This window comes from Abrus precatorius, unplaced genomic scaffold (genome assembly GCF_003935025.1).
Source record: "Abrus precatorius isolate BTA unplaced genomic scaffold, Abrus_2018 Scaffold4, whole genome shotgun sequence".
Taxonomy (NCBI): Eukaryota; Viridiplantae; Streptophyta; class Magnoliopsida; order Fabales; family Fabaceae; genus Abrus; species Abrus precatorius.
In genome coordinates this window covers 12,916,648-12,932,822 of record NW_020874384.1, presented here as the reverse complement: position 1 = coordinate 12,932,822, position 16,175 = coordinate 12,916,648, and the positions used below count along the sequence as shown (strand labels likewise).

Sequence of the window (16,175 nt, the reverse complement as noted above, 5' to 3'; positions counted from 1 at the left end):
TATCTGAAGAGAAATCTAAGTTTATGAGAGTTTAGTACTAGAGGAAATGGTGAGATATAGCCTTAGAACCTTTGAGAACATTGGATAGGAGTGAAGAAATGAAAATTTCGTGTGAAAACCCTTTTTATAGAAAATTTTTGAAATGTACTGTTTACCGTCAGAATTATTGTTTACGCCAGAAACACTGTTTGCAATCACTGTTCACCGCCGGAAACACTGTGCAGTCAGCATGATGTCACTGATGATGTCATCATTTATATATATATATATATATTCCATTCAAATCTATTCTAATTATACTTTAATAAATCTCATTTTATTTAAATCAAAGTGCAGGATATTACACTTAGTACCTCCTACCTGCAACGAGTTTCTTCTCTTAGGTTGGGGATTGAAGTAGTTGCAAACATGGGTTTGCTCAAACTCTAAGCTTCTAAGGTGTTTTTCACTTTGTAAATGGACAACATCTTCTTATCAACCTTGCCTAATTCTCTGAACTTGTCAAAGGTTGTTTTAGGTGACTTTTGATGTTTCGATTTGGCAATGGTTGGGTTCTATTAGGGAGTTTCCAAGAACACTTCCTTCAGTTTCTCTTTTTCTATTGTTTTGTTGCTTTTTGAAGGTTTTGGTTTATCTCAGAAAGTGAAAGGTCATTAAGAAAAAAATTAGAAAATAAATCATAATAGTTTTATTCTTTTTCTTTTCTCAACCATAAGAGAAAAGATCGTAGAGAAGAAAGAGGAGAAATTTTTTTTTTTTTTTTAAGATCAAGATAAATTTTTTTAACTTTTGTTACGTGAAAAATTGCAAACTCAAAAGAAAATTATATCTAACACATTTGACATGAATCATCTTCTCTAATAACTCTAATTTTTTATTTTAGTTTTTTACTTTTCTCCTGACAATTTCTTACTTGGCACATTTTCTAAGCATATAAATTGAGGCCAAAACACAATAGAATGGGTGTAGTTCTTGGAGTGTAATATGGAATTGGAGATTTAGTGAGGACATTGAATTTAAAACAAAACAAGACAGAAGAATTGCCTTTGGAAAGGCCAACATCAAAAAATAAAAAAAAAACAAACATGACACTTTCCAAAAAAATAATCATTCTGTGGATTCACATACCTTTTTTCTCCCTGTTTTTCTTTACGGGTTTCAAATGTCTTTTTCTAGTATTTAATCCTTTTGTGCATAACAAGTAATAATAATAATTAAGAAGGTGAAAAGTAGAATACTAATAATTTTTTTATTATTATTAGTAGTAAATACTGTTGCTACTAATATTACTCTTAAACATCAAATAAATATTTACTCTTTTTTATGTTATTTCAATTTTTATTATCACTGTAATTAAGAGATTATCATGTTTTTATATAAGTATCTTTTGATAAAATTTCATAATCCATCAATATTTAATTTAATTTTCACACAAAATATTAATTTTTTTCAGAATATTTTCATTCAAGAAATAAACCATAATAATAAATATTTTGGTTTTGTTTCATATGTGTGTAACAATTTGCAACATTGTACAACTTGAGTGATTATAAAATGATGCTCATCTGTACAATTTTATGTATAATTTGTTATCTTTTAAACTTTGTGCAACATGGTTTTTGTTTTAAAAATATTTTTTTAGATTTTATTTTAGGTTATTTGGTAAATTTTTATCACAAATAACTCGCACATTAATTTGTGATATTGATGTATAATTTTAGATCACCTCCAATTACATATGTATGTTCTTTTTGTTATTATATTATATGTACTTTTTTGGATTAAGTATTCACTTTTTTATTTAGTATTTTTATTTATTTATTTATTTTGCATTGCACTAATATCATTAAATCAAAATATTATTTTCAAAGAATTAATAATATATTATATGATTATCTATAACTCTTATAAAATTAAAAAGAAGAAATATTATAATTATTAATAGTAACTATTCTATTTTATTAGATAAAATAAAATATAAACTTAAAACTTTAAATTAAAAATAAATACACTATTTAGAAAAAATAATTTGATATTATTGAAAAATAATAATTTATAAAAAATTTCCTATTTGATACTATTTATAAAAATAATTTTATTTAAAAATATTTATAAAAATATTTCGTTCAATACTCACAATTTATTAATTTAATCTTTATTCAAATTTAAAATGTATATATATTTTTAATTAAAAATTTTTAATTTTAATTTAATTTAATAAAATAAAATATTATTTTTATAATAAAATATTTACTTCTTTTTAATTTATTAAATTTAAAATAACTGCATTATTTTATTTTTATTAAAGAATTTAATTTAATAATACTCATACTTTATACAAAGCGTATGAAATAAAGAAATAAAAATCAATCTATCTTTAATTTTAAGTTGACTATATTTATAAAGTATTTTAATTAAAATTTATTCTGAAAACAGCTCATACCACAAATTTAGCACTGGAAATGGAAATCTTCAAAAGTCAAAATAAAAACATTGGAAAAGTGGTGACTGGGGAGAGAGACAATGGAGGGTGGAAACAGAAACCCTGGTTCATCAAGACGACGTCGTCACGGCCACAAGTTTGCTTCCAATGAATCCAAGGTTTCAACTTTTGCTGAAAGGGGCGCTCCTCCTTCTTCTACCAACGCTTCTACCTCTCATTTCAATAGCACGCAAGAGGATGCACAAGCACAAGGATCTTCCATAGTTGCAACGTGTCCTTATATGTGCCCGGGTAATAGTAATATCTCATTTATATTCATTTCTTGCTATCAGAGTTGCAAATTTGGATTTTATATGGCCGTGTCTTCTTTTTGTTTTAATTTTTTTCTCTTTTAATTCAACTCCAAAGCTTTTTTATCCATTATATTGAGAATGATTCAAATAAATTGCTCTGGAGCGCTGACGAGAAGAAACTGTTTTTACATGCGGAGAGAAGCTTTTCACATGGTTTTGTTTAAGTAGAAGTAAGATGGAGTATATGTGTTAGAGATTTGCAGCTATCAGTAGTTAGTGGCATATTAGTTATAGTAGATTATCAATATTTAGTTGGAACAGAATTATTTAGTTAGTTAGAAAGGGTAGAAGGACAGGGGGTTTGGCTCAAATAAAAGGAGGGGTAGAACTAGAAGAGAATGGCATTCTGCCATTAAGAACTGAGCTTTAGATTTGTTATAGAAGGGGAAACCCTTTGTGAAGGGGAGACATTTGGAGTTATCCTTGATCTATTCATTTTCAATCAACAAATAAAATCATTCTTTTTTTTTTCCCTATTTTTCACTCTGGTTTTAAGTTGACATGTATTTTAACCCTGGCTTGGAAGTGAAAACTGGAGATAATTTTGGCACCATTTATGATTGAAAGTTGCTGCCCAAGCTTAAAGGAAAATTTTATGGCATAACCATAAAATCAACATGCTTTATGGTATTTTGAATTTTTTATTGTTAGGCATTAAGTTCAACAAAAGCATTAGCTGAGTATCACAGAGATGAGAATGTTGTATGTATCAGAGAGAATGTAAGACTAGCACCTGCTGTGGAAAATATGGTGGAATTGCAGCTTAAATGTTTGGTCATGTTAGAAGACCAATAGAATTGCAAGAAGTGTTAATCAGATAGAGGATACCCCAATTGTTAGTGGTAGAGGAAAACTGAAAAAAAAAAAAAGGGAAACTATTAAAAAGGACTTAAATCTCAAAGGTCTATCTGAAGACTTAGCTTTTGACAAAACACAATGGTGTCATTTTTCATTTGATCCATGTGGCTAACTGTACTCAGAAGGCACAGGCTTTTGTTGTTTTTTGTTTTAATTTAGTAGATTCATGGCAGCATAAAATTTTCTAGATATTAAATATCAAGACACTAACCGTTGCTATTAAATTTCTTCATATGAAGTTCATATAAAATATATCTACCTGAAACTTCTATTTTCAAAGGTTTTCACTCTATCCACAGAAAGAGAGAGGATCCAGCGCGAAAAATTGCGAGATTTGGCAGTTTTTGAGAGGCTAAATGGTAATCCTGGAAAATCATCCCCAGCTCTTGCAGTCAAGAAGGTAGGGGCTTTCCTACATTATCTGGTATTACCTTATTAAGTGCACTTGTGTCTAGTTGATCAAGGATGTACTCCCAAGCACCATGCTGAATTTACTTTTCATCTATTTTGACAATCATTAATGCATTTAAGGTCACTGCAAGATTGTTATTGTGTCAATTAAATTGATGATGCCCATGTTATCATTTGTTCCTATGTTTGATGATTCCCATAAGAAATTATGTGCTGGGGGTCCTTATATGGTTCAAGTTTGATTAATTCAGTAATCTTAATCAAAAACAATGATGGATTAATGATTTATCATCATCAATTTCTTCAGTTTTTCTTTTCTTAATCTATATTACTAAGCAGTAAAAAGAATTTCTTGCATCAAAGAAATAGTTTGATTTTTGGATTTTGGTAAATGACAAACTCTTAAGAATAATAAAAGAGGAGGATAGTTTGAACCAGATCATGCAAATAAAATATAATCCTTGAGAAGAGGGATAATCAAGAAAGTGAGATGGTAACTTTGTAATTAATAGGCTCTCAAATCTCAATAAATGTTAGGGGAAACTCTTTATATTTATTTCTTGTTAAAGGTTCCAAATACTATACCAAATCATAATGCATGAAACATGTTAGAAAATACTTTCCTTAACACTCATTGTGAACTTTGCAAATCCAAAATAATTTATACTTGTCCTTCCTAAAATCTTTAAAACATCACAATTCACAGCTGCAGATTTGTGTTGAATGAACTGCTATGATCTTTGACCTATTATCAGAGCTTATTCAGATACTCCCAGCAGCTTTTTAGTTCAAATGCAAATTATCTTGAATTTGAACTTTGAAGAGCTTCAAAGCATGTATTACATGCATCAGGAGAAAATGCTTATTGTTTTTTCCAGGTTCACTGCAGTTTGTTTATGTTACTACTGCTGTGCAGCACCTAAGGTCTTTTCTTATCTTTTGGTACCATCAATGTCCATAAACCCAACGTACATGAAATTTAAAAGGATATCTACAATTTTTATTTATTTATTTTGGTATGACTTTGTTAGGTAACCCCCATTAGTAGTTAGTTATGATATATTAGTTAGGGACATGTTAATATTTAGACACAATATATAATTAGTTAGCCCAAATTAGTTAGTAGTTGGACAAGTTGAGATTGTTGAAGAAATAAGGTATATTGTCTCTATAAATAAGAGGGAGGAAGAGAGAGATCAGCTTGTCAATTGTGAGGGAGCTAAGGCCTTTGGCTTAGGAGGTGAAAAACCTTGAAGAACTATTGAGTGTGTGTTTTATTCTGTATGTTGGGAGTTTCAGTTTGTATTTCTTAATAAAGATACCAGTTTCTTTCAGACTCCTATTCATTAATGAAGTTTTTTAAACAAATTACCAATTAGGGAAAAGGTTAAGCAAATTTAAACTCATGGTTAATTTAGCTTGTGTTTGATTGACCATGAACTAATCATGGAACATTGGCTAACCATTATTTTTCACTTGTTAATTTGCTTAAATTTGAAATATCTCCACTTGGACTTTCCTTATCTTGATTTTCCATGTTTCATTGCCTTATATATTCTTTATTAACTTGTAGCTTAATGTGTAGTTAATTGTATTAAGCTGCATCTTGATATAAAATGTGTTTGAAAGACATGTAGCATATGCACTATAATGTAAAACTTTGTAAAGCATGTTACTTGTTTACTGCCTTTTTAGTTGTTCAATATCATATTTTCTGCATCCAGCATTGATGCATGATTATATGGCATATAAAGGGCTTTTATCCAGGATTACCTTTTCTGGTATTAAATATCGTCTAGTTTTGCAGCTTTTTATCTTCCCTTTTATTTATCAGTTTTGCAGAACTATATCCACCAAATATGTTCAAGCATCTGATATGCGGCCTATTACTGTATTGGAAGATACTTTAAATTACCTTTTGAGCTTGCTGGAATCTAAAGAGCATCCATTTGAAGTAGTTCATGACTTCATCTTTGATAGGACAAGGTCCATACGGCAAGATCTTACTATGCAAAATATCGTAAACAAGAAAGCAATTTACATGTATGAGGGAATGGTATAGTTTTCTGTTTCAATTTTCTTTGATTTATGTACACTATTCCTTTAATCATCTATTGATGTCAACTTTTCTCTTATAAGTTATAACAGCATTAGGGTAGATTATTTAAGTTACATTTCTGATACTTGATTTTGCACCCTTCAGGTTCACTAAACTTTGAAGATCCATTTTTCTAGGATGAAAAAAGTTACATTTAACACATTAGATTGATGTCTTTAAAAATGTTGTTGCTCAATGCCTATGCTTAATTGCAAATGCAAGTCTTTGACTGGGCACTAAATGTACTCCTGCCCCTTATGAAGCTGGTAAGGTAAGTTGATCAATTCAAATTAGTGAAAAAACGATGACTGCACATGTTGTTCAACCCCTCAAAAACCATTAACTTCCCTGGTGGATCCATCATGTGACATCCAATGTCCTTGACCCACTGTATCCCACAAAAAAAAAAAAAGAAGCAAGAATCCCTAAAAAGAAAAAATAGAAAACAAGCAGTTGGGCGACCCAATATCGTGCAGCACTGTGGAAGGAAACAAAGCATAAAATTCTCTATGGGTATGGAGGACGCGACCCAATATGAAGAGGCAGAGCAGGGACCAACTTTAGGCCTTTAACTCATAGGAGGGTAAGATAATCTTTCCCTCCAATCTTTAGTAGAATTAACATAAAAATACTTAATAATCATGCTTTTAGAGAATGGGGCTGCACACTACTCTGCCTATAGTTGTGCACAACAGTTGTGCACAACCTGGACATTTGCCAAGCTCATGATTCCACTTAGAATTGTGATTCAAACACAATCGATATGATTCCAGGCATGGTAGTTAAAATCGGGATGCGAATCGTAAAATCGTAGGATTTTACGATTTATCCCAGCCAATCGATTTAGAGCGCAACAAAAATCGGAGCTGACTGAAATCGGTGTGAAATCGCGATTCAGATCGGGAAATCGGTGAAATCCCGATTTACTCCCGATTTCAGCCAAACACGGGTCGGATCGTCAAATCGGCCCAAATTGTATATAATTCGAGCCCACCCAGCCTTTTAATTAGGCGCGAATGAAATCCTGAGCCCGACACAGCTTTTCAATTAGGCGCGAAGGAGTCCTGCGTTCTTATCTTCTTCATTGAACCTTAAGTGCACTGTTAGCTAAGTCCTCTTCTTCTTCTTGGCAATTTCTCTGGTTCTCTCTGCCCCAACCTACTCATTAGCTATTTTTTTCTCATCTTCCTCTTGTTTTTTCGTGGATTATGCTTAATAGTTTTCTTATGAAATATGAATTATTTAAGTACTTTTAGTGATTTAATATATTTTTTTTAATTTCAGCTATTTTATATGCAGAATATGAACTTATATTCATGTATATATAATTTTTATAAAATCTTACGATTCAATTTACGATTTTACGATTTACGATTTTTACTTCTCTTAACGATTTTAAGTAAAATCTTGATTTTAACTACCTTGATTCCAGGTGTGATTCTAAGTTGGTTTCGATTCATCTTGCGCAATATGGGGTACTTGTAAAAGGCACATGGATACCCAAATTAGGATTGTATTTGATAAGAACTTTAAGAGAGCCATACTACAAAAGGTAAGCTAGCTATTGAAGTTGGAGAACCCAAGGCCCCATAAATCTCACACTAGAATCTCCTAATTCCGATGTGAGATTCAAGTTGCTTATCTTATCATTGGATCCTAACATCCCCCCACACTCTGCAGCCCTAACACCCATGTTGGTTGGCTGTGCAATAGTCTTTTAACTAGTCTTGAGCAAATATTGCAATGCCTGCATCAACACCCATGGCTCTCATTTGCAGCTAAGAGACATGGTGGAAGACTCTCATACCAGTTAATAAGAACCTTAGGAAAACCATATTGCCAAAGCTTGCTGACTTCATAGACTTTTTGAACAGAAACTAGCAAATCTTTGGAAACATCAAGATGTAGAATAGGTGAATGGTCAGCCCATAGAATAAGAAACTAAAATTATAATCTTGAATATAAGGATCTCCCTGGTGGTAGGTAGCGATGTCAAGCTCCAACTGAAACTGTTTGGCAGCATTGTCCTAGTTGTAAATATGCTTAGGTAAATCTCACATCTCTTTAGCAGTAGAAAAGGAGCACAAATTGTTAATCATTTGAGGATCAAGAGAACCCAAAATCCATGTTATAACCCGAGCATCTTTTGTCTCCCATGCTACCAATGAAGCAATGCCTGCGAGACCAACAAAAGTACCATTGACATGGCCCCATAGGCCTTTGCCTTTCGCAAGCATCTTGAATTGAAACTCCAAGGCTCCATAATTTTTAGTCATTTTTTTCACTATAGATATTATCCCAATATTTTTCCATTTACTGTCATTTTGTATCCTATCCATTCTCGTGTGTCCACTCATCCATCTTAACATTCTCATTTGTGTCACTCTTACTTTTTTCTTGTGTTTTTTATTTAAGTTCTAATATTTACTACCATATAACTACCATATAAAATAGTTGGTTGTACTTTAGTATGATAGGTACTTTTTCTTTCCAGTTTGATAGGTACTTTAGATCACAAATAACTCTTGATGCCTTTCTCCACTTTAACCTCCCAGTTTATATTGTGAGTAACATCTTCATTAATAATATCCTCATCACTCTGTATAATCGATTCAAATACTTGAAACTGAAAACTTATAGTATAATATCATCTCCAATTGAACAAACCAAGCAAACCCAAAAACCAAGAACAGGGACTAGGGAAGCCAAACACAGACAAAGCTGATGGCAGTGCTTGGAACCAAACATGACAGAACCAGGAAACTCAAATTGGATGACGAGACTTAGTTGCTTAACCAAACACAAAAGAAGAACCAAGAACAACATATGATGCTGTTGCTGTACCAAGAACGTAGGTTACTAATGTGGAAAGATGACGAAGTCCAATGCCCCTTGCTGGTGCAGTAGGCATGATGCAAAAGAAAGAGCACATCTCTCAAGCTTGAAGGCTCATGATACCATGTCAAGAAATTTGGCTTTTGTCCCCTCTTTGATTTTCCCTTCCTCTATAAATAATACAGGCTCTTTTACAACTAATGATTACAAATTAATTCTAATTCCTAATTTATATGCTGGTTAGTAAGCTAACAAATTAATCCTAAATATATACAATTAATAGTATGAAAGAAGAATAATAATGGATTTCTCCTGATTAACAAGAATGGCCAAAGCCTTATATACCCTACACTAAATTTCCGTACTTCCAATGTGAAACTTAAGTTCCAAACCGTGCAATTTGATCATAACTGTATTCAAGATAGGCTTGAGTTTGGGGCTGCTTATCAATTTGGGAGGTGTTTCCTCCCATATATCTTATGCTAGTCTAGAGACATGCTCTTTATTTACACAGTCAAGCTGGCTCATGTTGTCGTACGGTATAGCATGCTTTTTGAAGCATAGATTTACAAGTTATGGAATTCAAATAATGAGCTGCACAATATATTTAATCACGCAGGTCAAATTCCATGTTGTATCACATTACAAGCTTTGGTGTTCTATGAATGATCCAAACATTGCATCAATGCATCATCTCAACATGGAACAGCTCACAAAGACATTAACATCTTTATTCAATCTGTATGAAGCAAATCGGAATTCAAATTATGTGCATGAGAATGAAGCTGAGTTCCACTCATTATACGTGCTGCTTCATCTTGGTTCTTACAGCAAACCAATGGTTAATCTTTACATCATTGGTGTGATTAATTATGTTACTCTTTCCATTGTTAATTTAGATATGTCGGATCTTAAGTTATGTTAATGTAGATATTTCTAATTCACAGGGGAAACCGCTTTCTTTGTGGTTTAGAAGTGTGTCAACTCTAGTATTGAAGTCAAAAGAAATGTGTTTTGCAAGGAGAATCTTACGGTAACCTTTCTCATAATCATTTATTATGAACCAATCATTCCAAAAACTTAAACTGTTAGATGAAGACACATGAATGGTTTTATATTACATCTCTAACATTACACCTCATGTGAAAATCCGTTGGGCTTGAAGCATAGAAAATCCACAGGACCATCTATCATGTGCTGAAATTCAACTTTTTATTAAAAGGATAGGGTAGCAAGGATCAATCTTTGCAACACCTCGTCATAAAAGTTTTGATACAATATCATGAACTAACTATTCTTAATGCTTTAAGTGGTAGGTGAACGTACAGGAATGGTTTTATATTGCATCTGACATCATTAACATTCTTGATTTTAATAATTGAATGAATTACTGTTTTGGTTTGCTCTTAAGCCAATTTGTCATATTTAATAACAACTATGAATGCGTGTCAATTATTGATATTCTCTTTTCTCTTGACAGATCTTTCCGACTTGGTAATTATAAGGATTTCTTCTGCACTGCAGCAGCTCAGGCATCATATCTGCAGTTCTGCATTATGGAGCCTTTTATCAATGAAGTAATTACTGTAACTAGAGATTGCATTATTTTCTTAATATTCCATAACTTATTTATTAGGCATTTTATTTGTGTCTAGGTGGGATACATGCTTGCTTACATTGTGCTTTTGTAACTTTTGCCTTTTGTAATAGCCATCTTTAAGAATAACAATAACGAGGAATGCTAGCAACACACCTTTTACACACTCCTAATTATTGGCTGAAATTTTTTGAAATCTATAAAAGTATGAAAGAAAAATATTAATTTAGGAGATAGAAGGAGTGACACCACATGATTTCTGTAGTTTTCAATAAATTTTAGCTAATAGTTAAAAGTTTGTTAAAAAGAGGGTGTTAGAAAGTGTATTGCTAGCATTCCACTGACTGTAATGGTAGTTATTGATGGCTAAAATATCAAAGATCTACATAGTAGATGAAGTGCAGATGAAAGACACAAAACATTAGAAAGACGCAGAACATTATATCAGAATCATCGCTGTTTTAGCAAAATTTTACATGTGAGGCTTAGTCCTCTTATTTCTCCCATATTCTAAATAAATCAGATAAAAATGCCTACAACATATCTCTTGCTGATGCTAACATCCCCGACAAATCTCATTCCAAACCAGATTTTGTGTACTTCACACACAAAATTGCAACAGGCATAAGTCTGTGTTGTAGGAATATTCCTTATGCATATACCCTCACACGGAAGTTAAGGATGAAGGGTGCTATTGTTTGAGGGTCTTGATCACAGAAAATAAATGAATAAATACCAGCATCTTGCTCCACTTTACCTGTAATTTCCACCTTTAGTTTGTTACTTATAATTTATTCCATGCTTTGAAGGGCTGCATAGATCTATTGATGACATCGGGCTCTATAAGAAACCAATTTTTCAATATATCATTAAATTCTTTTATAGTATGATCTTTTTTAATAGTTTAACTTGAAGTTTTCTTTGGTTTGCCTCTGCTTGTCTTGTGCTTTGCCAAACTTAACATAACTAGTTCCAAACCTGGATGAAAGAAGAGGGTTGAGTTAGGCAGTCGTTAGCCAACGCAAAATTTTGTGCTATAGGGGAAAAATGAAAAAATAAATAATTGAATGCGTAAAGAAGAAATGTGTCAATGTTCAGTTGTTTATAGAACTGTATTCTTGTTTACAGATGTTTGTCAACTTGTTGAAGGCATATAATGTGTGTAATTCTTGAATCTTGTTCAGTTGTCTCTGTTCTGCATATTGTGTGTTTGTGAGATAACTTTACTACTTTTACCTTTTTCGTGAGAAAATTCATCATATGGTTCTTCTTGGAGATGGATCTTTCTATTTGCTAACATATTGATAGTATCTCTTTCTGCATTAATTGATAAGGTTTTACTTGTATGTATTTTATACGCTAAAAGGTTCGTGCGCTGGCTGTATCTTGCATAAATTTTGGTGGATACAAACTTCATCCATATCCTCTGTTGGACCTTTCAAAACACCTGATGATAAAGGTATGAATTAACAATTGTATTTGAAGTTATGTCCAACACTGAGCAGACATGGAGGTTAGATGTGGTACCTACATTATAGGGTTCCCCACCCGTCTTTCTTTCTTTTTTGGGTATTTATAGATAAAGTCTTTAGTGCTCTTCTTTTGGACCTTTAGACAAAAAGCCTAAATAATTTTAGCATTTGCTATCAGCACTGCAAACACTGGTGTATTAACAACTTAGTTGTGTTCACTGTTGCCAGGCCTTTATTTAACTACTTTAAATCAAATAGGAACACAGGTGTGTTCCCTAACACGGGTTGTGTACTTGGCTGCATAGGCCCTTTCTTCTAATTCCTAGTTTCAAACTTTCCTAACCTCCATTTTCTTCCTTCCAACCTTCAATATATCATAGCTCCTTCTCCAACTCTACCTTCCTACATGCCAATACATAAAACAAGTAGCTTGATAAAACAGGTAAAATGCCTAATGAAATTCAATATAAATACATGATTATGCATGATTTAAACGGAAATGCAACCTACAAATTAAAGCATGAATTGCATACAACATTAGGACAGCAGGGTAAAAGATTATTTGCTTGGAAGAATAAAGGGGAGTCAAAGTAGTTAGCAAGAGTTAGAGGGCTGTCGGCTACATAGAGGACATTCAGTTAGATAAATAGGGACAAACAAAGGTAGAGAGGACGCATTCAGGTAATTTCATTTTGTGTGAATTGAGCAAGTGCTCAATTGTATTATGGAAACCTTTTGTGAAGGAGATTATGAGAAACCCATGGATGAGAATTTCTCTCACTGTTCTGTTCAATTTCAGTCAATCTATAAAACCACCTTTTTTCTTTTCTCGATTTTCATCAGGGTTTCCTAATAGAGGGAGCATATGGTCTTTTGCCTCGTATTAACTAGCACGAAGGCTCACTTGTCATGAGGCTCTCCTCCCAGTAATCTTTTGTATGCATAGGGGCTTAAGATGTACATCAGCTTTTCAATCCACATCTAATCTTTTAATCTTTATTATCTTCATCACAATGTTTATAAATCTAACCATGAACTTTAAATTTTTCCTTAATTTGTTAACCTAAGTCAGAAAGCTGTAATATCGGATTTTCTATGTCGGTGTCACTGTCAATTGATCTTTACTCACATTATAGCTATATTCTTTTTCAACTGTGACAGGAATCGGATCTGGAATCCTTTTGCAATTCTTGTGGTCTCGAGACTTGTACAGATGCATCTGGAAATAAGTTACTTCCCACAAAACAAACTACCTTCAGTCATCCCAAAGGTGGCTTCCAGAGCTATAGTTTCTTGGGCTTGCAAGAATTTGAAAGGTAGTTTTTAAGCTTGTATGTAGATCGTGTATGTTTTCATGTTGGGTTATTGGAACAAGCAAGATCCAGGATGGCCGCATTATTTTTCATCACCATTCACTAGTTTCTCTTTGTGGTGCTCTTGGAAAACATGGGACCAAATTTGTATTATACACAGCTATTTTTGCACGTTTGTGCTTGTGAATGTGCATTTGAGTTTATATTTGGTACGCTAAAAATGTGAAACAATTTAAGCTATTTGTAAACAAGTGTTACTTCAGTATGTTGAGATTTCTTTATACTACCCCCTAACAAACTAACAATTAGGTAGTATTGCATGGTTTACTGATACGGATAATATAAAAATTCTTTAGGAGTAGGTCAAAATCAAATACCATACTTACTAAGAATTAAAGAAAATGAGTATGGTATTGATTGAACAAATTTTTGCAAAAGTCTTTACAAGAGAAGAAAATAAATATGAAAAAACAAAACTTTTTAATAAATTCAAAGTAACTTGTACTTTTTTAAGTTTTAGAGAAGTTAAATGAAAAGACTTTTGATTAAATAGTGAAGTACAAATTAATTTTAACTTATGGAAGTTTGATTTATTTTACTATTTAACTTTAGATTTCTATAAATATTTATTAATAGGTTTATTTAAACTAAATTTATGTCTATTTTGCATATGTCTTGAATTATTACTCAATTTTTGTCTAACGTTTGTAAGTATGGCTATAAACCTAGAATTAAAGTGCTCATGTTTTATCAAAGACTATGCCTGTCATCAGCCTTGATGGGAGTAGAAATGAGAGAAAAACTGAAAGGGAAAATGGAACCTGTACGGATTTTTATCAAGACCAACTTGAGATCACAGGTGATTTTTTTCTTTTTTCTTTACTTTCTGGAAGCATATAAAATATACTTTTGAAAATTAAATTTTAAAAATCAATTAAAATCACTTTTGAAATTTAATTTTGTGATTTCATGCCTTCTAAAATTGAACTTTGTAAAGTCATTTCTAAATCAATTTTAAAATTTTAATTTTAAAAATAGTTTCTTTTAAAAATTAAGTTCAAAAAATTATTTACAATTCATTTTTTAAATTGATTTTATACCTTGTGGAAATTAAATTCCTGAAATGATTCACAAAGTATCACCTTTTTATTTTAATTTTTTAGAAAGTATTAAACACATTTTTAAAATTAAATTCTAAAAATAACCATAAATAATGTGGTATAGTAAGGTTAACAAGTTCTTGAATAATTTTTTCAGTCCACTATTTATTTTTAGTCTTTATTTATTTTTTTAGAACTTCTATTTTTAATCTTTTATTATTTTATAATTTTTTTTCAGTGTAGACCATAGATATCCTCTACTAAAAACAACTCTATTTGAATCAAGTAGTACCATAAACCACAAGCTAAGTTAAAACAACTCAGCTAGGAGATCTACGTGGTCAATGTTGCATTATTTTATAATATGTGATAATAGATACGGATTAAAAAAAAATTAAAAATTGAAAAAAAAAGTAAGGGCTAAAATTAAAGACAGACTAAAAGTAAATAATGAAAAAAAAACTAAAGTTATTTAAGTCTAAAATTTAACATGTGAGGTCACAAATGTACTAGTTAAAATATGTTGTCATTACATTATTCATTATTAAGCCTCGACAAGGGTGATCTTTTTTGAAATTAAAGTTTTTGAGGTATAACTGTGTGGAAATAGATGTATAAAATCAAAGTGATATTTCTAATTTGTTAAGAAATGAAATTAAAAAAATCATAAATCAAATTTATAAATAAGAATTTGTGACTCAATAGTTTTGAAGACAATTTTTTTCCCTTTCTAGTGAGAAAATTTTCTATGATTCTATGTGGTCATAACCACTTATATTGCAACACAATTTTTTTTTCATAAATTATAAAATTTTAACACATAGTATAATATAAGTGGTAGGAATCATATGATCTTGAACCACATAATAATTTTTTCTTTTCTAGAAAAACATCGGGAAAATGAGCCCTGATTACTCATCTAAAATGGATTTAAACATTTATAATGGATTTAAGTATGCTTCCACATCTCTCTCTATCTCATTTAATACATATATCCCAGTTAATCGACGTGAAATTTGTTAGAACTTTGGTTATCATTAATGATATTTAGATTCTTTTCAAAACCTTCATGAAAACCGTATTCTATCTGATCTGCTCGTTGGCTTGTTTGACAATATCTAGCAAATGGCATTTAAATAGTGTTGGATCTTTCTCAAAAGTTTAAGGTGGTTTCTTTTTGGATTACTTTTTAAGAAATTAAATTTCGATAGTGACTTTCAGATTTAAATTTTCAGAAGTGAATGGTATTTTAAAATTTATTTTCAATTTTAAAAAAATGGTATGGTTAGTTTAAAAAAAAAAGGAGATGCAAAAACAATTACCAAATTTTAAATGTTCATTTTGTTTTATTATCAAAATGCATCTGGAGAACTTTTTATTTTGCGTGCTAAATCGTTTGTTAAATTGTCCTAGAATATCTTGTGTATTTCACATTTGTTTTCCTTTTAGTGAAAAGGGATCAAACAGGTCACCCGCAAAAATATATATTATATAGTAAATATAGTTTTGGTTCTTTACTTAATGTGTTTATCGTTACTCCATAGTAATATTAAAAAGAAAAGTATGATTAATTTAACTCATTACTTTTAACAATCAATTTTCTAACCCATCTAACATTGCACAACATATGATATTTAAAGTAAATTTTTAAGTTTAAACTTAAATGTTTAGTTCTTATAAAAATTATATAATTTA

The 16,175-nt window shown here is 31.2% G+C and overlaps 1 protein-coding gene across 4 annotated transcripts; it reads left to right on the top strand.

Annotated features, from left to right (window-relative positions):
- The first annotated feature begins 2,444 nt into the window (after positions 1-2,444).
- On the top strand, positions 2,445-13,643 carry LOC113864514 (SAC3 family protein C). 4 transcript variants are annotated; one of them, XM_027498316.1, is made up of 8 exons: positions 2,445-2,734; positions 3,954-4,054; positions 5,900-6,121; positions 9,618-9,839; positions 9,946-10,031; positions 10,479-10,575; positions 11,962-12,054; positions 13,229-13,643. In XM_027498316.1, the coding sequence occupies exons 1-8, from the start codon at positions 2,524-2,526 to the stop codon at positions 13,385-13,387; spliced, it is 1,191 nt and encodes a 396-aa protein (XP_027354117.1). In that variant the 5' UTR covers positions 2,445-2,523; the 3' UTR covers positions 13,388-13,643. The 4 variants fall into 4 exon arrangements, with proteins under 4 accessions (XP_027354117.1, XP_027354118.1, XP_027354119.1 ...); XM_027498317.1 differs by having other exon boundaries at positions 13,204-13,450; XM_027498318.1 differs by lacking the exon at positions 13,229-13,643 and adding an exon at positions 12,911-13,114.
- The last annotated feature ends 2,532 nt before the right edge of the window (positions 13,644-16,175 follow it).